This window comes from Sus scrofa, chromosome 8 (assembly GCF_054392235.1).
Source record: "Sus scrofa isolate SSC_HxYL_T2T_F1_AM1 chromosome 8, Sscrofa_HxYL_maternal_Yorkshire_Landrace_v2.0, whole genome shotgun sequence".
In the NCBI taxonomy this organism is placed as follows: domain Eukaryota; kingdom Metazoa; phylum Chordata; class Mammalia; order Artiodactyla; family Suidae; genus Sus; species Sus scrofa.
The window spans coordinates 62,143,728-62,167,570 of record NC_139390.1 but is presented as its reverse complement, the minus strand read 5'-3'; the positions used below and the strand labels follow the sequence as shown (position 1 = coordinate 62,167,570).

The 23,843-nt window shown below is 46.5% G+C and overlaps 1 protein-coding gene across 19 annotated transcripts in view; it reads right to left on the bottom strand.

The window, feature by feature from the left end:
- LOC146400813 (uncharacterized) overlaps positions 1-18,711 on the bottom strand; it is a 58,708-nt gene extending 39,997 nt beyond the window's left edge. For all 19 annotated transcript variants that reach the window (XR_014812586.1, XR_014812592.1, XR_014812585.1 and 16 more), the window contains exon 1: positions 18,454-18,711. Coding sequence is in view for 2 of the 19 variants with exons in the window: in XM_084972338.1 (XP_084828464.1) it covers positions 18,454-18,587 (134 nt within the window). In the remaining 17 variants the exon portion in view is untranslated. The remainder of the gene's footprint in view (positions 1-18,453) is intronic.
- Between the last annotated feature and the right edge of the window lie 5,132 nt (positions 18,712-23,843).

Genomic DNA, 23,843 nt, shown 5'->3' with positions numbered 1-23,843 from the left:
AGCACAGGGCCGGATGCTGACACTGCATTCTGGAAAGACAGAGAGAAGGTAGGAACGGCACAGCAGTGCGCGCACATCGTAAATACTGCAGAGGGAGGGCGTGCTTTACCTTTCACAGCACGTCCACAGACACAGGCTGTAACAGGGAGGAAAAGAGTGCTGCTTACAGGACTGTGCACCAAGCTGACCCAGACAAAAGCGTGAAGATTTGCCCACGGCAGGCAAGGAGCGGGATGCCAAACAGGGTCTAAGCCCCAGGTCAGAGGCTTTCCAGCACCTGGAGATGTGATTCCAGAACAGGCCTCCAGGACAAGAAGAGATACCAACCGGGCAGAGAAGGTACTTTTAGCTTGGAGCCAAGAAACGTGATCATGACAGAAGGATCACTTCCTGTGCTTCTCAGGCCTGAGTCCTTCAATGGCAGGTACTGAGAGGGCATGAGGATCGGGTGTCCACTGACTAATTAATTAATTGATTATTATATTTTTAAATGAGGGCCACATTTTTATTTATTTATTATTTATTTTTTGTCTTTTTAGGGCCACACTCACAGCATATGGAGGTTCCCAGGCTAGGGGTCTAATTGGAGCTGTAGCCACTGACCTACACCAGAGCCACAGCAACGAGGGATCCGAGCCAAATCTGCCATCTACACCACAGTTCACTGCAACGCCAGATCCTTAACCCACCGAACGAGGCCAGGGATCGAACCCACAACCTCATGGTTCCTAATCAGGTTTGTTAACCACTGCACCATGACGGGAACTCCAAGAGCCACATTTTTAAATTTGTTCTTTCTTGCATTTGAGAACTTGTTGATGAGACCTTTGGCCTAACGGTCTTGGCCATGGCCTTATCCACTGCTTTGCAGGGTTTTCCCCCTCAGTCATCAGCCTTAATGAGGTTGCTATGGCGGTATCATATGGAGCCCTTGTTTTTAATTTTTCAATTTTTTGCTTTTTAGAGCTGCACCTGAGGCATATGGAAGTTCCTAGGCTGGGGGTCGAATCGGAGCTGCAGCTGCCAGCCGATGCCACAGCCACAGCAATGCAGAATCCGAGCCACATCTGTGACTTATACCACAGCTCACAGCAACAGAGGATCCTTAACACACTGAGCGGGGCCAGCGATTGAACCCTCATTCTCATGGATCCCAGCCTGGTTCGTTACTGCTGAGCCACGATGGGAACTCCTGGACCAAATCTTGAACATGCCTGAGCCTTGGTCTCTGCACAGGTAGGTACCATCAGGGAAGGAGTCAATGCCCTTTTAAATGTGAATTTGTTACCAACAATAACCTTTTTGAATCTACTTTTTCAACTGTAATATAAGGATAGCAATACTCCACTAAAGAAAAAAAAGGCACTTTGTAAACAGTAATCATAATTTTATAATTACTACTGCTGGACTCTAGAATGCTTTTTTTTTTTTTTTTTTTTTTTTTAGGGCCGCACTGGTAGCATATGGAGGTTCCCAGGCTAGGGTTGAATTGGAGCTACAGCCGCTGGCCTACACCACAGCTGCAGCAACATCAGGTCTGAGCTACATCTGTGACCTATACCACAGCTCATGGCAACAACAGATCCTTAACCCACTGAGCGAGGCCAGGGATCGAACCTGCAGCCACATGGTTCCTAGTCAGATTTGCTTCCGCTGCGCCACAACAGGAACTCCCGAGACCACTATTTTTTGAAAACTCCCTCTGACTCTAGATCAGCTTTCTCTAGAACTTGCTCTGCAGTCCAGTTTGGTAGCTTGAACAATTGAAATGTGGCCAGTCCAAATTGAGACGTCCTATAAATGTAAAACACACACCAGATATCAGAGTCTTAGCATGAACAAAATGTAAAATATTTTATTAATAATTTTCCTAGGTGTTCCCGTCGTGGCTCAGTGGTTAACGAATCCAACTAGAAACCATGAGGTTGTGGGTTCGATCCCTGGCCTTGCTCAGTGGGTTAAGGATCTGGTGTTGCTGTGAGCTGTGGTGTGGGTAGCAGACACGGCTCGGATCCCATGTTGTTGTGGCTCTGGCGTAGGCCAGCGGCTTCAGCTCCGATTCGACCCCTAGCTTGGGAATCTCCATATGCTGCGGGAGCGACCCTAGAAAAGGCAAAAAGACAATAATAATAATAATAATAATAATAATAATAATAATAATAATAATTTTTCTATTGATGACATTGTTGAAATCATGTATTTTGGATATTCTGAGTTAAATGAAATATATTGTGAAATTTGAAAAAATAATAATTACCATTGCTACAAAGTGCTAATGAGCACAGGGCAGGTTCATTCCAACACCTGTGAGAAATCTTAAGGAGATGCCAGAGAGCTGCATTTTCCTATCTCTTCTCAACACCCAGGGTCACATCAAAGTTGTCACTCATGCCCACCTAGACTCAGAAAACTGGTACTGCCTCCTCTCTGCCACCACTGCTGTGTGTCCTAGTTCTGCCGGCACACTCTTGGTTCCTGAGCCTGATAATTACTTCCAACCCTTGGGTTATTTCCTCTCTGCCTTTTCCATCCTCAGGGCAGCAGTGGTGGTCCTGCGACACAGCATGGCCAACGAGGTTTAGGCTAAAGCCTGGCAAGGGAGGGGCTAGAAGCTCTGAGGAAGAGTTTGGGGTTAAAAGGCACAGAGGAGCAGGCTCTGTCCTTTTCTCTTGAGTGGCACCAGTTTCATCTGTTAATTGTAGAAACAAAGATTAAAAAAAAAAACCCAAATAAATAAATCACACAATGAAACAAAACTCATAAAAACAAACCATGATCCCAACATGCAGAGGTAACCCTAATATTAACCTTATTACTTCTGAGGTTGGGCATGTTTTCAGTGCATAAATAGCGGGGAGAAGAAACATTTTCAGAGGTAGCTAAGTTTGAGCCATTGCTCTGAGAGGACATATAAAGGTGAACTCTCATTTTTCTCCATTAGAATGCTACTCAGAATATTTCACTTCTGACACCAGATGTGTAGGACTTGTTTTTTTCTTTCCCCACAGGCAGCAAATCTGTGATCCCAATTGGGTATCCTTCAATCTGGTTCAGTTCTGACACTGTCTACCTGGAGTTAGTCTCAGAGCCCACAGGTTAAGGGCTTGGCCCCACAAGGCAGCCCACATCCTTCTTTCCTGCTGTCTTTGAAAGCTCTTGGTTAAGGATGTGATGTATGGAGCTACCGCAGCACCCTTGCTGCCATGGGGAGGCATGCCCACTTCAGATGCCAACAGGAAGTCCAGGGTGTTACCTGATCGACTGGCTGTAAATTGGAGGTTTCCACTTCCTCCTCCAGTGGGCTGGTCTGCTAGAGCAGTTCCATAACTCAGGACAACAGTTTACCACCAGATTACCAGTTTTTTATGAAGGATATAACTCAGGAACAGCTGGGCGGATGAGATGCACAGGGCAGGGTGTGGGGCAAGGGTATGGAGCTTCCAGGCCCTCTCTAGGTACCACGCTCCCAGCACCTCTGCCTGTTCACCAACCCAGAAAATCTCTGAACCCTGCGCTTTAGGAGGATTTGATGGAGGCTTCATTGCATAGTTGATTGATTACCCATTGGCCATTCAGAATTAAACTCAATCCCCAGCCCCTCGCTCCTCCCTAGAGGACAGGGGTTGGGGTGGGGGCTGAAAGTGCCAACCCCCTAGTCACATGACTAGTTTCCATGCTGACCAGCCCCTGTCCTGTGGTTATCGAAGGGCTTTCCAAAAATCACCTTCATAGTAAACTCAGGATTAACACTCAGAAGTCGGCTGCATTTCTGATACTAACAATGAAATATCAGAAAGGGAATATAAAAAACAGTACCTTTTAAAGTTGCACCAACAAAAATTAAATACCTAGGAATAAACCTGACCAAGGAGGTGAAAGACTTATACACTGAGAACTATAAAAAACTAATCAAGGAAATTAAAAAGGATTCAAAGAAATGGAAAGATATTCCATGCTCCTGGATTGGAAGAATTAATATCACTAAAATGACTACACCACCCAAAGCAATCTGCAAAGTTAATGCAATCCCTATCAAATTACCCATGACATTTTTCACAGAACTAGAACAAATCCAAAAATTTATATGGAACCATAAAAGCCCTAAATTGCCAAAGCAATCCTGAGAAACAAAAACCAAGCAAGAGGTATAAATCTTCCAGACTTCAGACAATATTACAAAGCTACAGTAATCAAGACAGTGTTGTACTGATACCAAAACAGACATACAGACCAATGGAACAGAATAGAGAGCCCAGAAATAAACCCAGACACCTAAAGTTAATTAATCTTTGACAAAGGAGGCAAGAGTATATATAAAATGGAAAAGTCTCTTCAGCAAGTGGCGCTGGGAAAACTGGACAGCTGCATGTAAATCAATGAAACTGGAACACACCCTCACACCATGCAGAAAAATACACTCAAAATGGCTTAAAGACTTAAACGTAAGACAATACACCATCAAACTCCTAGAGGAGAACACAGGCAAAACATTCTCTGACATCAACCTTGCAAATGTGTTCTTAGGCCCCCAAGGGAACAGAAATAAAATCAAAAATAAAACAATGGGATCTAGTCAAACTGACAAGCTTTCCACACAGCAAAGGAAACCATTAAAACAACAACAACGACAACAAAAAGACAACCTAGGGAGTGGGAGAAAATCTTTGCAAACATGCTACTGACAAGGGCCTAATCTCTAAAATACACAAACAATGCATACAACAGCAAAAAAGCAAACAACCAAACAACCCAATCAAAAAATGGGCAGAAGACCCGAACAGACTTTTTTTTTTTTTTTTTTAAATCTTTTCCTAGGGCTGTACCCGAGGCATAAGGAGGTTCCCAGGCTAGGGGTCTAATCAGAGCTGTAGCCACCAGCCTACGCCACAGCCACAGCAATGCCAGATCCGAGCTGCATCTGTGACCTACACTGCAGCTCATGGCAACACCAGATCCTTAACCCACTGAGTGATGCCAGGGATTGAACCTGCGACCTCTTGGCTCCTAGTCAGATTCTTTTCCACTGCGTCATGACGGGAACTCCGTTTTTTTTTGTTTGTTTGTTTGTTTTTTGTTTTTTTTTTTTGTCTTTTTGCCATTTCTTGGGCCGCTCCCATGGCATATGGAGGTTCCCAGGCTAGGGGTCCAATCGGAGCTGTAGCCTCTGGCCTACACCAGAGCCACAGCAACGCGGGATCCAAGCCGCATCTGCAACCTACACCACAGCTCACGGCAACGCCCGATCGTTAACCCACTGAGCAAGGGCAGGGATCGAACCCGCAACCTCATGTTTCCTAGTCGGATTCGTTAACCACTGCGCCATGAGGGAACTCCTTTTTTTTTTTTTTCCCGGTCATCCTTAATAAGGCTACAAATAACAAATGCTGGAGAAAAGGGAACCTTCCTGAACTGTTGGTGGGAATGTAAATTGGTACAACCACTATGGAAAATAGTATGGTAGTTCTTCAGAAAACTAAATATAGAACTACCATATGACCTAGCAATCTCACTCTTGGTCATATATCTGCACAAAACTATAATTCAAAAAGATACATGTGCCTGTATGTTCACAGCAGCACTAATCACAATAGGCAAGACATGGAAACAACCTAAGTGTCCATCCACAGATGAATGGATTATGAAGATGTGGTATATATACACAATGGAATACTTCTCAGCCATAAAAAGAATGAAATAATGCCATTTGCAGCAACATGGATGCAACAAGAGAGTCTCATACTAAGTGAAGTAAGTCAGAAAGAGAAAGACATATACCATATGATATCACTTATATGTAGAATCTAAAATATGGCACAAATGAACCTATGTACAGAAAAGAAAAAAACTGATGGACATGGAGAAGAGACTTGTGGTTGCCAAGGGGGAGGGAGTGGGATGGAGCAGTTTGGGATTAGTAGATGCAAATTATTGCATTTGGAGTGGATAAGCAATGAGGTCCTGCTGTACAGCACAGGGAACTGTATCTAGTCATTTATGATAGAACATGATGGAGGATAGTATGAGAAAAAGAATGTGTTTACATGTATGACAAGGCCATGTTGCTGTATATCAGAAATTGACAGAACATTGTAAATCAACTATACTTTAATAAAAGAAAAAGAAAAAAACAAACTCAGGTGTGACTGAAAGGTTATCAATAACAAGTTCTCCTGTCACTGCTATCACTCTGGAGGTATTTCAGGAACTGGAGCTCTTTGAGGGCAAAAGACCAAATACCATAACAAAAGATGCTCACATTACTCTTCTCATTTAGGAAATTACAAATGTTTTAGGAGGTGCATGCCAGGAGTAAGACAACGAGAAAAAATATATATATTATTATTATTCATCACGATATCCTTAGAAAAATTATTCCTGGGCGTTCCCTAGTGGCCTAATGGTTAAGGATCCAGTGTTGCCACTGCTGTGGGGCGAGTTTGATCCCTGGCCCTGGAACTTCAGCATGCTGTGGGTGCAACCAAAAAACAAACAAAAAAAAAACAAAACAGAGCAAAAACAAAAAAGATAGATTCTTTCCAAGGGAGAATTTGCTCCTTTGTTTATGAACATGGCTAGAGTTCTGGCTATGAAACAGGTCTAGAGGAGAAGACAATGAAGAATTCAGCGCTGTGCACTGGAAGCAGCAGGAACTTAGGACCTGGCTGGGTGAGGTGCCACTGGGGGAGGGAGGAGAGTGATCCTGAGGGCAGCGTAGGCTCTAGCAACGTGTCAGCTGACCCAGAAGGCTGGTGGAATTGGCTCAGGGACTTTACAATGTCACCTCTTCATTCTGCATTAATAGCTGGACAGCGTTGCTACCATTCCTGCCTTGTTTCCCTCTTCCTTTAGGAAAGCGCTGTTGCCCACAATGGCCTGGCAGTGGCAATGCTTCTGGGGCTATGTTTGAGGCATACAGTGGGCAGCAGCAGCTCTCGTTTCTGCCCGCTCTCCTCTTGTAAAGCTGTAACAGCACCCCTTTACATTGGGGGAACACCCCCGCTTCATGTGGTCCTGGTAGAGCAGTTAACCACCGCATCCCAGACTCCCCACCCTACCTGGAGTCAGACACATGATCCAGGCTGGCCCATTACAGAGCCCTGTCCCTTCTCGGACGGGGACTGACTGAGGCAAGGGCTCCTGACCTAAGCTGCCTCAAAGTCCTTCACCAGAGCTTCCCCAAAGGCACCAGGACAGGGAGTTGTCCATCACCCTTGTGCACAGAGAGGTGAGGGTGGAGGCCAGGCTACCAGCAGCCGATCACCCCTCCATGCAGAAAAGGTGACTTGGTAACGGTAATGGGAGAGAGGTGAGCCAGGCAAGGGATGGCTGCTGGGGACGGGGCAGATCCTCTCTTCCCCTGACCTACCCCAGCCTTCTCGGCCCTGTGAGCCAGGGAACGCCCCTCTCGGTGTGTCTGTCACTTGCAGAAAAGGGTCCTGAAATGGGAGGATGAAGAAAGGAAAAGAGAGCCGTGGAAGGAGGACTGTTGGCTACCAGGGAAATGATGAATCCAGGAGAAATAGGAGTTCAGCCTGAAAGACAGCCAGGAATACACAGACCAACAAACCTTGATAATAACTGGACTGAGTGCCCGACATTGCTCAGTCGATGGGGACTTGGGAAAAAGATTATTTTTGCATATTCAAGAAAAAGATGACCACTGACAAGTAGATAGCTTATGGATATTAAGCATTTACTTTTCAAATTAAGTGCAAATGTGTGGTGGCTATTATTTTGTTTCCTTCTTGGGGACATTTTGCTCCTGTCCCCTGCCCTGGCTACCTCCATGTAGAGAGCTCGTGTCATGTAGTCCACTGCCCACCAATGGTCATTTTCAAACCTCAGACCAACCATTTCAAATGTTAATGGCCCAAACTCATATCAAGGTATCTAGCAAGAGTAAAGGTAAGAAACACAATTTAAAACCTCACATTCTCCTCCCCAGATGGCAGAGCTAAGAGGTGACGTGCGTGGAAGCCAGGTGGGGCTGTGGGACAAGAGCCAGTGTGAGGGCTGACAGGGCAGGAAGACAAGGGTCTTGGCTTTGTGAAGCCCGATGCCTTGATGGTGCTGTGGTCTCTAGAAGCCAAAGAGCTTCTCGGTTCAGCGGGACTGTCAGGTGTGTTCTTGCAAGCACACCAGCACAGCTGCTCTGGGCTGTATGCTTCTAACTCTAACTCCCAGGTGGCTCGTTGTAACTGCTTCCTACCTAAGCTTAGAAAAACACGAGAAACATCCAACTTGAATCTCAGGATGTGTAACGCATCCGACCGCCTAAACACAACGACAAGGGGACTTGCGGTTCCCACGCCCCCCCTGGAGTTCCGCACAGGCACTGCTCTGCAGAAGGACCTTCCTTCTCTTTCTTCCAGATAGAGGCTCCCTTTCCACACTCCTTTTAAAAAATCTTTTTCCTTTGGAATTGGGTGTTGTATGGGAGTGTAGAAGGCATGTTTCTGGGGACAGTGACACTGAGGCTAACAGGCAGAGCAAAGGAACCCTAATCCAGAAGTGTCTTCAGGACACAATGTGCATTCAGGGATGAGGAGAATGAACACACACATGTATGTATGTCCCCTTGGTGGCGGGGGTGCTGGGGCAGGGAATTCTGGTTGTCCTCCCAGCCCTCTCTTCTATAGTTGTATCTGAGGACGATGGCTGCCCAGCTAAAGACTTCGTTTTCTCATTTCCCATGCATGAGGTTTTCCAGGCAGCCTCCAGGGAGCTCTGCCTCCTGTATTCACATATATGCACAGGCTTTGCCCACATTCAACCAGGGCTGGTCTGTGAGTAAGAAAAGCAGAAAAGATCCTGTGTGTCACTTCTGAGATTAGTTTCTACAAAAGACACTCTCTCTCCCTCCCCCTCCTCAATCTCTCTCTTCCCCCCTCTCTCTCCCTCTCTGTCTCTCCCTCTCCCGCCCTCCCTCCTTCTCTCTCGTCTCTTTCCCTCCCTCCCTCTGTCTTTCTGGCATAAGTAGCTCTGGGGAAAGGCAGCTACCATGTGCAGAGGTCCACGTGGCAAGGAGCTCAGGCTTCCTGACAACAGCCAGTGAGGAGGAGGTGAGTCAGCTTGCAAGTGTGTCCTCCAGCCCATTTCGGGCAGCCCCTGACCACACCCCACTAGCCAAGCTGCTTCTGAAATAATTTGATAGAATATAGGAGCAATGGATAACCAGCGCACTGGCTGTGCAATGAAGTGATGCATACTCCTTCCAGGCTGGTCCCCTGAAAAAGGCGTGTGTGCCCCCTCATTTCTCCTTCTCACATCCCAGTCCCAGGAGCTAGCATGTGACTATGGTGATGCACTGTCTTAGATCATGTTGATGAGTGCAACCCCTTAAGCTCTGGAGGGCTATCAGATCGCTTGAGCCTGGTCTCCTCTTAGTTGGGGAATAGTCAAAATGCAGGCTTGGCTGCATTAACCACCAACCCCCAATCTCAGAGTCTAAAAGCAATGCTTTATTTCCCACTTCCACAACTCTGCCGTAGCTCTGAGAAGCTCTTCAGAGGGGCTGCCCTCCTTACCCATGGTGCTTCCACACATTTCTGAGGAGGGAAAATGAAAGCGAGAGAGCCTTGCGTTGGCAACCAAATACTATGGTGACAGCCCCCCGCCCACTCACAGCAAAATCTGCGTGACCACAGCGGAGCCTGAGGGGGTGGAGAGCACATCTCGTCCTTATTTCCAGAGGAGAAAGACTGGAAATGCTTTTGCAGCGGAAGAAACATCTACCAAAGCCCTCACTGCTGTCAGCACTGCCCTGGGCGTCTCTATAGGACGGTCCTTGATAGAGAAGTAAACTTCCACCTTGATCAATTGCAGATTGGGGACTTTTATCATAGCGCCTAAGGGCCTTTATCCTGAGCGATGGGCATGTAGATGCAGGAGTGGATCTAGGCTTTGCCTACTCACTGACTCTAACGGCAGGGCGAGGAAAACGAAGGCATGCGTGGATAGTCCTGTCTGTCCTTCCAGAGCTTTTCCATCCTGCTCTGTGGACAAGGAGGGCGATGTGACCCTAGGTTCCCTGCCCAACCTCTTGCAGGGGTTTAGCGGTGACAGTCACTAACTAGCAGGAGGAGAACGGAGTGAGGTCTTCTTTGTCCCCACCTATGCCCACCCGAGTCACAGTTGGACAGTGACTGTGTTCTTCTGGCTGAGGCCGCAGCTTCTGTCAGGAGGCATCTCTGAAGCTGAGTCTCTGCAGCTTTCAGCAGCATCTCCAGCTCCTTGACCAGTTCTAACCCTAGAGGCGGGACCTGTGACCAGCCCTGGGGTCTCACAGCCTTGCTGGTTTCCCTCAAGCTCGTCCGCCTTCACAGAGTTCCTTCATGGACTTGTCTTAGTTCTCTCTGCTGCCGTTTCCCATCAGCACCCCAACCAGTCTATACTTCCAGCTCATAGTCAAGACCACCAATGACATAAGAGATGGGTAGACATGACGATCCCACAAGGATGATGATTCAGATCAACAATGTTCCCATCGTGGTGCAGTGGAAACAAATCTGACTAGCATCCATGAGGACGCAGGTTCAATCCCTGGCCTCTCTCAGTGGGTTAAGGATCTGGCTTTCCCGTGAGCTGTGGTGTAGGTTGCAGATGTGGCTCGGATCTAGCATTGCTGTGGCTGTGGTTTAGTCCAGTAGCTGTAGCTCCAACTAACCCCTAGCCTGGGAACTTCCATATGCTGCAGGTGAGGCCCTAAAAAGATAAAACAACAACAACAACAAAAAAAATGCAAGAATCAGGTCAAATAGGTGTTAGTACCCAAATGTCACCGAGCACGGGAATCCTCCTGTATTGGCTTCATCAAGATGCTCAGAAGCCCAAGCAGCATCTTAAGTATTTGCAACCTTACACCAAATCATTCCAACGAAAGTTATTTAACATGCTTATTCTAAATTTAAAGCTTATCCCTAAATATCTCTCTACTATTCATTTCAAATATCACTGGATTACCAACTTAGTTCCTTAACTGGAGTTCCACTGAGTTCATCCAGGAAGCTTTGTTAGAACACGAAGTTTGCCAGGTTTCTGTCTGAACAAGAATCAGGGAGCCTCCCCCAAACTCTCAGCTCATCCTGGCGTAAGAAGGAAGGAGAGTGAAAGAGGGAATGAGACCGAAAGAAGGGAATAGCAGAGTTCCTGTCATGGAGCAGTGGAAACAAATCCGACTAGGAACCATGAGGTTGTGGGTTCGATCCCTGGCCTCACTCAGTGGGTTAAGGACCTGGCGTTGCCGTGAGCTGTGGTGTAGGTCACAGACGCAGCTCGGATCCTGCGTTGCTGTGGCTGTGGTGTAGGCCACAGCTCTGATTCAACCTCTAGCCTGGGAACCCCCATATGCTGCAGGTGCGGCCCTAAAAAGACAAAATAAAAGGGGGTGGGGAGAGAGTGAAAGAAGGGAATGAGAGAGTAAGGGGGGGAGGGAGAGGGAAGACATTAAAAAACCAAAACATCTTCATTTTGGAGTGCCCCCCTCCTGGGGCACACAGCCAGGGGACCTGGAAGGGAACTGGCTTTGTACCAAGCCCTCAGATTCCAGAGGGAGGCTCTGCAGTGGCCAAAGGAGGAGAGAGACCAAGGAATGACTTTTATCCATCAAGCTGTCTGGGGCTGGAACTCCTCTATGATCACACAACACAGCTGAGAAGAAAATGAAAAAGCTCAGATTCCTCATCCACTTGTTATAATGTTCACTCATTCTAACCCAAAACAAACCGAGGCATATGTGTCAGGAGGCTACTGGTGAGCAACGAGCCATATGAAAGCATCAGGCCCTGCGTCCTCTTGCAGAAAGATGGGGGTCCCAGGACCAGCTGACTCGCCTTTACAAGGCCAGGGCCCTGTGTCCTCCGTTCCTAGGCTGTCTTCTCTGTCTCCTCCTGGTCACAAGATCACTGCACTGGTTCCAAGCATTGCATCCACTGCCAGACACGGAAGGAAAAGCCTGGCTTCCTCTTCAGGCCACTCTTATATTATTTATTTATTTATTTTGTCTTTCTGCCATTTCTTGGGCCGCTCCCGCGGCATATGGAGGTGCCCAGGCTAGGGGTCTAATTAGAGCTGTAGCCACCGGTCTACGCCAGAGCCATAGCAATAGCAACTCGGGATCCAAGCCGCGTCTGCAACCTACACCACAGCTCACGGCAACGCCGGATCGTTAACCCACTGAGCAAGGGCAGGGATCGAACCCACAACCTCATGGTTCCTAGTTGGATTCGTTAACCACTGCACCACGACAGGAACTCCTCTTGTGTTATTTTTTTAGGGAGGAAAAGCCTTCCCCGCAAGCCCCCAGGCTCCCTCCGCTCCTCGTTTGGACTCACACCACACAGCCCCTGCCCTGGGCTTAGAACTGGCAGACAGACAGCCCTCAGGACAGCCCGCACAGCAGGAGCTCACTGAACGTCTGTCAGCAAAATGAAAGGTGAACTGCTTACCATGGTTGCCTTAGACTAATTACAGTCCATTTCCTAGAATCCATTTTCCAGAGAGCATTGTTGCTTGATGGCTGAAGAACATTTGCATTTTGTCATCAAGGAAGAAGGAAGACTGGGCTCTGGGGCAGGAGCCAACAGCATGTGGACCACAGGACCGTCTCTCCTCTAAGCCGAGGGTGGGCTGCGCCCAGGAAAGGGCTTGTTATTTTCTAATGATTACTTTCCTGGGGGAAGGGGGTAGATTTGAATTGTTCATGCAAGTGAGTAGGATCTCAGGGGGACAAGGTACCATATTCTAGATAGAAATGGACCTTTTTCCTGCTCAGCCCAGGCTTCAGCTCCTTCACAATCTTCTCTGTGCTTAAACCCAGCCTGGGTCAGGTGTCCCTCCCGTGTAGTACTAAGGCAGGAGGTAGACAGGCTCCGGGATAGACACCTGCACCTTCTCGTACTTACCCTTCCTAAGGCAGGAGACAGGTGAGGTCCAGGACAAACATTTCCAACCAGCTACCGGCCAATACTTCAAGATGGAGAGAAACTTCCATATGCTGTGGGTACACCCCTCGCCCCAAATAAATAAAAAATAAATGAAAGGATACTCAAGGAAATATTTAGGGGTCCAATAGATCAGCCACAAGCAGCCAAGATGTAAGTTGGGTCAGGACATTCTTGCTGTTTACCCAGCACACACATGTCAATGTTGCTGAACCTGTAAGTACTGCTGTGGAGTAGTTTTTTATTATACCACTTGCAGTATTTCTTTAAAAATGCAAATACTGGAGTTTTAACCAGCTCTCCTGCCCAGAAAGGGAGGAGGAACATTGCTACCTAATTTGCCTTTTTAAAAAAATTACTGTTTTTCAACACGTTAGCTGGTAACAACTTTTGCATCTCTCATTCTGTCAAATCCCTTTTCCTTTTAACCATCAAAGTCCCTGCCAGGAAATCCTCCAAAATATCTGCAGGGTTTCTTTCCTGCTGGCACCAGTTGGGGTGGGGCAGCTCCAGGCACCTCCCTTGCCTCTGTGGGTATTGCTTTCCTTTCACTGCTCAGCTGCAGAGCTTGGCCAGTGCAGGCCTCACAGGTGCTTGCAGATCTGATGCTGCTGGAACCGGCCCAGGTTAGGGTGTTTGCTAACTTTCCTTTCATCTCAAAACTACCACTGGAATTTTGCTGGTAAAAGTGTAAAATGATACAACTATCCTGAAAAACTATTTGGCAGTTCTCTATGAAAGTGAAACATATATCTACCTATGACCCAGAAAGCGCACTCCCACATACAGCTCCATGGAAAGCGAATATGTATGTCAATGAAAAGGCGTGGACCCCAACGTTCACAGCAGCTTTGTTCATAACAGCCCTGAACTTTAAACACCAGAGTGTCCATTAACAGAGGAATGGGTAAGATTAAGGCACATTTCTATCATGAAATACTACACAGCAATAGTAAAAGTACAAACTGTTGATACACATAACAATATGGATGGATCTCAAAACCCTGTGGCATATGCTAGAGAAGGCACACTCAAACGAATACACTGTCTGATTCCATGCACATCAAGAACAGGCCAGGGCAGTTCCCATCGTGGCACAGCAGAAACAAATCTGACTAGGACTCAAGATGCGCTTCGATTCCTGAACTCGCTCAGTGGGTTAAGGATTCAGCATGGCCGTGAGCTATGGTGTGCCCTGAGACCTGGCTCGGATCCTGCATTGCTGTGGCTGTGGTGTAGGCCGGCAGCTGCAGCTCTGATTCAACCCCTAGCCTGGGAACCTCCATGTTCCGCGGATGCAGCCCTAAAAAGACAAAAAAAAAAAAGAACAGGCCAAACTAACTTACAGTGACATGACTAAGAACAGGGCCTTCTGGGTGAGGAGGGGAGGCCACTGACCTGGAGGGCGGGAGAGAATTTCCTGGAAAGACAGAAATATCCCAAGTGTTGATCTGGCTACTACTTCACAGGTGTCTCGAGGTACAAGTTCAATGAGCTATATTCTTAAAGCTTGAGCATTCTAGTTTATTTAATTCTAGAAGGATGGCTGGTTTCTACCACTGCCTCGTGGTCTTTCCTGTCTGGGTTTCCTCCACTGCACAGACCTCTGCAACCTTCTGCATCCTTAGCAGAAGTTTCCTGCAGTTGCCAGTCTGCTCAGTCTCCCTTCTAGAGTTTTCTCTCCTCGTTGCCATGAGTGGCATCAGAGCCAATCCTGTCATAGCTGTCCCCTGGGATCCTTGAGGGATTGGTTCTGGGACCCCCTGCAAATACCAAAATGCTCATAATGCTCAAGCCACTCCTACAAGATAGCATCATATTTGCATATAGTTCATCTATGCCCATCCTCCTACTTTAAAACATCTCTGGGTTACTTCTGATGCCTAATACAGTATAAATGCTATGTAAACAGTTGCCTGTGCCTGGCAAATTCAAGCTTTGCTTTTTGGAACATTTTGGGATTTTTCTGTCAAATATCTTTTGATTCATAGTTGTTTGAATCTGTAGCTATGGAACCCCAGGGTACGGAGGGCCAGCTATATTTACCCCCCACCCCCCGGGTGGGTTACTAGCTAAAACCTCATTGAACCTTCTACAGCCAAAGGAGCTGGGGCTAATCCTTTCTTTACGGCTTTTTTAAATCTTCTAATTACTTTCTTTCTTTCTTTCTTTTAACCCATTTCCACCTTTTTCACGAATTAGCTTCAGCTTCTGGGGATAAATAAAAAAAAGTTAGTTCATTGGTTGGTAGATTTAACTAGATCCACTTGTGGTTTGGGACACAAAACCATATAGGTTTGCCAAACAGCGTCAACGCTGCACAAAAACAGTTTGGGGCGCCGAAGGCTGGGACTTGGGGCGCCAAGAGGGAGACAGTTAAATACACAGAAGCATTACAGTTAGACGCCAAACACAGAACAGGGCGCAGGCCCAGTGCAAATGTCCTTGTGCTTCCAGCTCCTCGCCTCTCACTATTTCACTCTGAACTTCAGAATCTATAAAATCTGGATTTTTCAGAGCAAAAGGGCCAACCCATTTGGACAGAATCCAACTTTTGTTCCAAAGTGAACTAATGATCCTCTGCCCACAGTTGAACCACAGCAACCTAATCCAAAGCGAGATAAAAAACTGCAAAGCATAAAAATATTTCCTCTCTACCCAACATTCTGAGCACCCCACAGAAAGGAGAACAGTGCCAAATTAAGAGAACTCGGGGCCTCCTGCCTTGGAGGAGGGCAAGCCGCTTTCTTGACTGATCACTGCAGGCAGAGAAGACAGGGCATGACAGGGCCACTTCTCGAGGGAACTCAGCTTGCTTAGAAGTCTTGATGCCCCAGGCCGGTGCTCCCCAACCCTGGCTGCACGTGGAATTTCATGTGGTGCCTAAAACCCACGGAGGCCTGGGTTCCACCCCAAGATTCTGATTTAATTGGTCTGGGGTGTGACTGAGGCGTCGTGAGTTCTTAAAGCTCTCACGTGGTTCTGATGTGCAGCCAAGGGTGAAGACCACCGAGCTGCGTTCTAGGGCACACAGACCCAGCAGGGTAGTTAGCGGCTACCAAATGCTCAGGAAACACTTACTGCTGTTGGTTGGTCAGAGCACCGTTTTTTTTTTTTTGTCTTTTTGCCATTTCTAGGGCTGCTCCCGCTGCATACGGAGGTTCGCAGGCTAGGGGTCTAATTGGAGCTATAGCCACCAGCCTACACCAGAGCCATAGCAACTCGGGATCTGAGCCGCATCTGCAACCTACACCACGGCTCACGGCAATGCCAGATCCTTACCCCACTGAGCAAGGCCAGGGACTGAACCCGCAACCTCATGGTTCCTAGTTGGATTCGTTAACCACTGAGCCACGACGGGAACTCCGGTCAGAGCACTCTTAAAAGAAGAATTTTTACTGAGACAAAGTTCACAGAACATAAAATTCACCATTTTAACATACATAATTCAATGGATTTGAGTATGTTCACAGGGCTGTTCACTACTATTTAGTTTCAAAATATTTCCATCGCCTCAAAAAGACTTTGACCAACATCCCTCCTTTTCCTCTGCCTCTCAGCCCCCAGTGGCCACCATTCCAGTCTCTTTTTCTAGGCACTTGATTTTTTTCAGATTCTACATGTAAGTGCGATCACGCAGTGTTTGTCTGTGACTGGCTATCTCTCTGAGTGTAACGTCCCAAGATCACCCCTATTGTTGGAGACGGCAGAGTTTCCTTTCTTAAAAGGTGATTATTGGAGTTCCCGTCTTGGCGCAGTGCTTAACGAATCCAACTAGGAACCATGAGGTTGCGGGTTCGGTCCCTGGCCTTGCTCAGTGGATTAAGGATCTGGCGTTGCCGTGAGCTGTGGTGTAGGTTGCAGACGAGGCTCGGATCCTGTGTTGCTGTGGCTCTGGCGAAGGCCAGTGGCTACAGCTCCAATTCGACCCCTAGCCTGGGAACCTCCATATGCCGGTGGGAGCAGCCCTAGAAAAGGCAGAGAAGCCAAAAAAAAAAAAAAGTGATTCTTTCGTGGAAAGTGCATATATCACATTTATCCATGTTCATCCACTGACTGACACAGGTTATCCCCCATTGCGGTTCTTGTGAATGACGCTGTCATGAACGTGAGGGTGCAGACACCTCATAAACAATATTAGATGAAGTCCAATTCACTTAGATTTCTTTGATTGCTTGTGTATTTGGTGTCCTATCTAGGCCAGGTTAATTGTGAGAAATAAAATGGCAACTTTTCTGTCTTTAGCTCCAAATCCCTGTGCCTGACGTTCCGGTGAAATCTCCCCCACCCCGCTGCCCACACCCTTGACCAGACAAGGGCCGAAAGTCACTGCCAAGATTAGGTTACAGAAAGGCAGACTTCAGTTCTGCTCTCTTCTGCTCAGCCTCCTACTCATGACCTGCCACATTGTGAGCCGCCCTAGGGAGAGGCCCATGTGCCAAAGAACTGAGGGCAGTTTCCCATCAATAGCCAAGCACCCAGCTAAGCTGTACTCACATTCCAGACCCACGGAAACTGAGCAGTAAGGGCTTATATTTTAAGCCACCGAGTTTTAGGGTAACACAACTCAGCAATAGAAACTCATATAATGACTTTCTGCAAGAGCAAAATGAGGAAAAATAATAAACAAAACTAAAGCCCTGGCAGCAAAGCTCTCCTGCCTTTAAAGTAAGGCAACTAGAATTTGAGTGCTTAACCCAATGGTATTCACTAAGCTGTCAAAAGTTGTTTCATTTTTCTAAAGGGACTTCTAATTAATTCTATACAATTTATATTTGATATAACATGTCAAATTTAAAGTAATATATTTATTAATAAATTAAATAAATTAATGTAATAAATATATCAAATAATAAATTAAAACACATATTGATATAATACATTAAATTTAACATAAAGTATATATACTTCTATATTATATTAATACATGTTATATAATAGACTACAATAAAATATAATTTCAGATCAGGAGCACCTATAACTCTGAAACACTCATTCGCAACACCTGAGTCAGCTTTCTCTCCCCTTCTTTCCCACAACTACATGTAGGGCCTTTGCTCTGGTGTGAGGTTACACAAGAAGTTATAACATCTGTCTGAGGAAAACAAGGTTAGGAAAATGATTGCGTTATCCAAATAATATGCAATATACATAAAGTGACCATTCAGCCCATTCCCAGGACAGTGGATTTAAAATCTCCTTTCTTGTGTCCTGTCTGGGCTTCAGACAACATTTGTCACAGGTGCACCACAAGGTCAAACAGCAACCACCAGAACCCTTGGCAGGTTTAGATCATTCAAATCCATTTCAACTAAGTTATTCCACTTGCACCAACAATGGGGAGCCGTAAGGGTGAAAGAGTTAATGAGCCAAGAATCTGAGGCTAGTAATTAATAAATAAGTCACAGACCATCTTCAAAGCCCGGGAAGTTCCAAAACAATAGGAGCAACATGAGAGGTGGCGGTACAAGTGGAGCTGAGTCTAAACAAGGATAATAAGCAGGGAACTTGCCTTTCACGGTCACGGTCTGGGGAAGGCACTGCAGGAACAGGTCTGACGCAGCCAGAGCAGCTGAGCAGCCGCCTGTCCACAGGGCAGAGGGCCTGGGACCCTCGCCCTGGCCAGCACATGGTTCCTTTCGCCATCTCTCATCAGGAATCCGCTCTGTTGTCCAGTCCTGGCCCAAAATGCTTATTCCATAAAAGCATGTGAATGTCCAGCCTGAGGACAAGAGGGGCCGTTTCCTTTGCTACCGGCTCCTTGCTGCCTGTGGGTGGGCCAGCCGGATGGAGCAGTTAGAAAAGCCAAGACAAGGAATGAGAACCTCCTGCGTCAGAGTGATTTATCCGTTTTAGAGCCTGAGGCTTGTGGGAGGATATTAAAAAGCTTGGTGAGATGGACCCAAATTCCAGCACCAGGGCCTGACTGCAGGTCCATTTCAGCTGAGCAAACGTTAAGCCAGTGGCTCCAGGGTGGGGACCCTGGGCTGGCAGGCCGTTGGGTGCCCTGTCTGTGTTTGGTATACACAGTGAACCTTACGCTGCCCGCCTGAAAGTCATAACCTTAGCAATCAATTGTCTCAATTGTTAAAAAGAATTTCATTTGCTACATCTGGGGGAAAAATACAAAGAGTTAAAGGTCTGGCCAAGGTTCAGGGCTGCGAGAGGTGGGGAGGTGTGGAGAACACTGAGGGGAGCCGTGGGAAACCGGGTTTGGAGCAGAAAAGAGCTGCTTCCCCTCCCCCACCCATGTGCAGCCCTCTGGGGGAGGGGCCCCCCCACAAGGCCAAGCCTTGGGGAGCTATTGGAGCCCCTGCAGACCCCCTGCGGAGTTGAATGGAGAAGGGATCAAGCTCTCATGGGACAGCGCGCAGAAAAGCTGGTGGCTCCTATGATCCCTTTTGCACAAACTCGGGCCCACCGTCCTGGACACAAGCATCGACTCACCTGGCGGTTTCTACGTCTCACCCCAGTCGCCCAGGCTAGGCTGTGGCCTTTTCCATCCCCCTCCCACCTTCTTCCACCAAAACTCACCTGTCCTGGCAGTTCCCTGGGGGTCTGGTGGTTGGAACTCAGCACTTTCATCTGCAGGCTGGGTTCAATCCCAGGTCAGGGAACTGAGATCCCACATCAAGCTGCTGCACAGCCAAAACCCCAAACACACTTGTCCTGTGTCTCATTCCTTCAGGGTTTGCTCTCTGCTGGGTAGCCAAGGTCACCTAAAATCATCACTCAATAGAACATTTACACCTTAAGCTAGGCCTTAGGTGCCTCTGCTTAGAGGAGAAGCTGCTGTGAGGGACGAGGGGCAGGAGAAGCATGGTGGCCTTCGGGGTAGGAGACGTGCTCTATTAGGGTGTCTAACCCCTTCTCTGCCACAGTCAGATGGTCACTTCATCCTCCGTCCTCTTCATGATCTGGACCAAAGCCTTTCCGTTTTATGAAACACAGTTTTAAAATCCCACACACTCTGGAGTTCCAGTCATGGCTCAGCAGGTTAAGAACCCCACTGGCATCCATGAGGACGCAGGTTCAATCCCTGGCCTCACTCAGTGGGTTAAGGATTGGGTGTTGCCGTGACTGTGGTGAAGTCCGCAGCTTCAGCTCCGATTTGACCCCTAACCTGGGAACTTCCATATGCCGGGTGTGGCCCTAAAAAGACAAAGTATTTTATCTTCTTGTTCCAAAAGCTTAGGCCCTTAGGGAAACTTGGGGTTGGAGCGAAGTGGAGAAGATTAAAGAAAGACAAGCCATGTCATTCTCAGACTGGAAAGTTTTGAACAGATGGCATCAAGAAGAAAACATGAGAGGTCATGGGTTCCAGGAGCAGCAAAGACCTGTGCCTAGCCTGCAGCACAGTCACCGTCCCAGACAGAAAATGCCCATGGGGGCAGCCGGAATCAAAGGCAGCCTTGCTGAGGATTCCCCACGCTGTCACGACAGCCAGCAGCGGACAACAGGGGACCTGTGGGGACACTCCGAGACAGGGCACGTGTCTTAGCTGGTACCTGCAGGGACCAAGGCCAGAGGACCTTCCCCATCCCAGCCTGCTCCAGCCGTTCAGCACCCTGGCACTCGAGGCTTCCAGAGCCGCAGAAAGAACGGATGCTATTAGCCATCAGCTCAGAGGCATACGGCTTGAGGTCGGAAAGCAAGCTGACTTGAGTTTACGCCCATGATATAAGGCAGAGAAGATGGCAAGTGGCCAATGAGAGTGGCTCCAGGGCAGAAGACAGGGGTGTGGTTGTTTGAGGGAGTCTGAATTTTCCAGGATTATAGTGCTTCCATTGCAGGAAGAGGGCTACAGACCTTGTTCTGTGCCTGAGCAACAGCTGGGTGTTCAGTTGAAGTTCAGTGTGAGATTGCAGACTCACAAGACACCAGCAATAAAGCACCGTGTGGAATACCTTCGAATACATTTGTTGTGGTGGTGAATCCTGGAGTGAGAATTGTTAAGATACAGTGTTTACTCGCTAAATCAACTGAAGAAGATTTGGAACTTTTCCTATAGAGGGTGAAACTGATTCCTCTGAATAGACTGGTTCATGTCCATGCATAGTCAACCAAATGAGAAAGCTTATTTTGGCAACTGCGGCGACATTCTACTGCTTTCATTTTTTTCTTAATCCTTATATGCTTGCAAAATAAACAAAGTACCTTTATGCAAAGTAAACAAAGAACCAAAAGCATGTTTAGCCTGATTTGTGTTGAATGAATCAAGATTTCCCTAAGGATCAGCATCTCCTTTCCACCAATTTACTTTTGTTCTTTAATTAATTGACTTTCTCATTTGGGGACAGTTTTACATTTTCAGCCATATACTCCTTCACCCCTACTCCCCCTCCCCCAATTTCTCCAGCTACTAGTATCTTGTATTGTGTGGTACAATGTTATCACTGATGAGCCAACATTGATACGCTATTATTAACTAAAGTCCACAGTTTACATTAGGGTTCATTTTTTTGTTGTACAGCCTATGGATTTTGACACATATATACCACTACAATATCATGCAGAACAGTTTCACTCCCCTAAAAATCCCCTGTGCTCCATCAATTCCTCCTCACTTCCTTCCCCTCCCAAACCTTGAAACCATTCCATTTGCTTTTATCATTAACACAAACAACTCTGAAGCAAATGAGGACCCAGTGGATATAAGCAGTATTTACACAGATTTATATTAAAATCCCCATCTTTGTCAGTAGACAAGCTTATATTTTGTCCATAGCTGAAATAACTATTTTGAATTCTAATTGTTTTCAATCAACATTATTTCATAGATCTATTTCCACAGGCAAGCAGAATTCACCCACTTACCATCTCTAATCTTGTCCTAATTTTTTTTGGATGCACCCACAGCATGCAGAAATCCTGGGCCAGGGATGGAACCTAAGCCACAGTAGTGACAACACAGGGTCCTTAAACTGCTCAGCCACCAGGGAACTCACCTTCTACTTCTACACAAACATTTGTCATTGAATTCCAATTTGACTCTTTACTCATGAACTAAAGGATGTCTAGCTTTTGTCCACCCTTTTATACAGAAGTCATATTTCACTCAAAGAACAAGTTTTTGGAGATCTCTTATAAATTGAGCTCATTTTCCCAAAGGTATAAATAAAGAGGATGAGGGAGTTCCCATTGTGGCTCAGCAAGTCAAGAACAAAGGATGTGGGTTCAATCCCTGGCCTTGCTCAGGGCGTTAAGGATCTGGCATTGCCATGAGCTATGGTGTAGGTCACAGATGTGGCTCAGATTCTGTGTTGCTGTGGCTGTGGTTTAGGCCAGCAGCTGCAGCTCAGATTAGATCCCTAGCCTGGAAACTTCCATATGCTGTAGGTGCCGCCCTCAAAAGAAAAAAAAATAGAGTATGATGAATACCTTCCTAGAGTACAAAAATCTATAACTATTGGAGCACATTTTTACTTAATGCTGCTTTTAATTTTTAAGCACTATTTTAATTTATCTACCTTTTACTGCAAACTTTTTGATCTAAGGTAGTTTTCAAGCCCTAGTTTTAGCAATAACATAACTTGAATAATATTTTTATAGGATTTATAAAATCTCTTAAATTATAGTAATAGCAAATGCCAGAATAACAATGTCATAAATGCTAAAATCACAAATAGGATTTCAGATGTCTTCAAATAACCACAGTTCTCCTGAAACTGAGGACGAAGAGGATTAAAGCTTTGCCAGCTGAAGGGGCACTGCGTGGTGCTGGCAGCGATAGAGAAGAGTCTACTGGTCACTTTCTTACACAGCAAGGCAATATTTCCATATCACACTACAACTGTGGAACCTAGAGTTGATATGAAGATTATTTTAAGCTGAAGATATCTGAGATTCAGCAGATGCAAAAAACAGCTGTCTCAGAGGTTCCCTCATCTGACCCAAAGCAGCCACCTCTGGGCAATGAGGCTGCCATAAACACCCGTGCAGGGAGGGTCACAGCTAGGAAGAGAGAAAGACCACTGTACCTGCACAAACAGACAGCACCACAAATTTTATTTCTCATTTGTTTTCCTAAAAAATCCACTTGTCTTTCCTGAGGAAACCAATTTGTCTTCCCACAAAGCCTTTCTCTTCCCTCCCTTGGTCTATAAACCTATAACTTTAACCATTTAAAGAGCCACCTGCTGCTGTGATTGGTTTTCATGAGCATGGGAATAAACATTTTTCTCCTGTCAATCTCTCTGTGTCAGTTTAATTCACAGGCCCAAAGACACTAAACCTAACAGAGCAGAGGAAAAATCTGTCCTTGCTAACATTTTATTTTTTTTTATTTTTTATTTTTTTGTCTTTTGTTGTTGCTATTTCTTGGGCCGCTCCCACAGCATATGGAGGTGCCCAGGCTAGGGGTTGAATCGGAGCTGTAGCCACCGGCCTACGCCAGAGCCACAGCAACGCAGGATCCGAGCCGCGTCTGCAACCTACACCACAGCTCACGGCAACTCCGGATCGTTAACCCACTGAGCAAGGGCAGGGACCGAACCCGCAACCTCATGGTTCCTAGTCGGATTCGTTAACCACTGCGCCACGACAGGAACTCCTAACATTTTATTTTTAATTAAAAAATTTTTTTATTTAAAAATTATTTTTTAGCCACCACATGCAGTGACTTGATATGGAATCCCAGTTTCTAGACCAGGAATTGAACCTGGGCCACAGTGGTGAAAGTGCCAAATCATAGCCACTAGACCACCAGGGAATCCCCTTTCCTAACATTTTAGACTCACACAAATCAAATTATTTTACTATGCATTTCCATAGCTGAATTCAGCCCTCAGCCTGCCCCCTCCCCTGAATTTCATGTGCCTTAAAAACACTAGAGGTTTGTTTTGTTCCCTTAAAGCCACAACTCATTTTATCTGATCATCAAAAAAAGAAAGAAAGAAATAA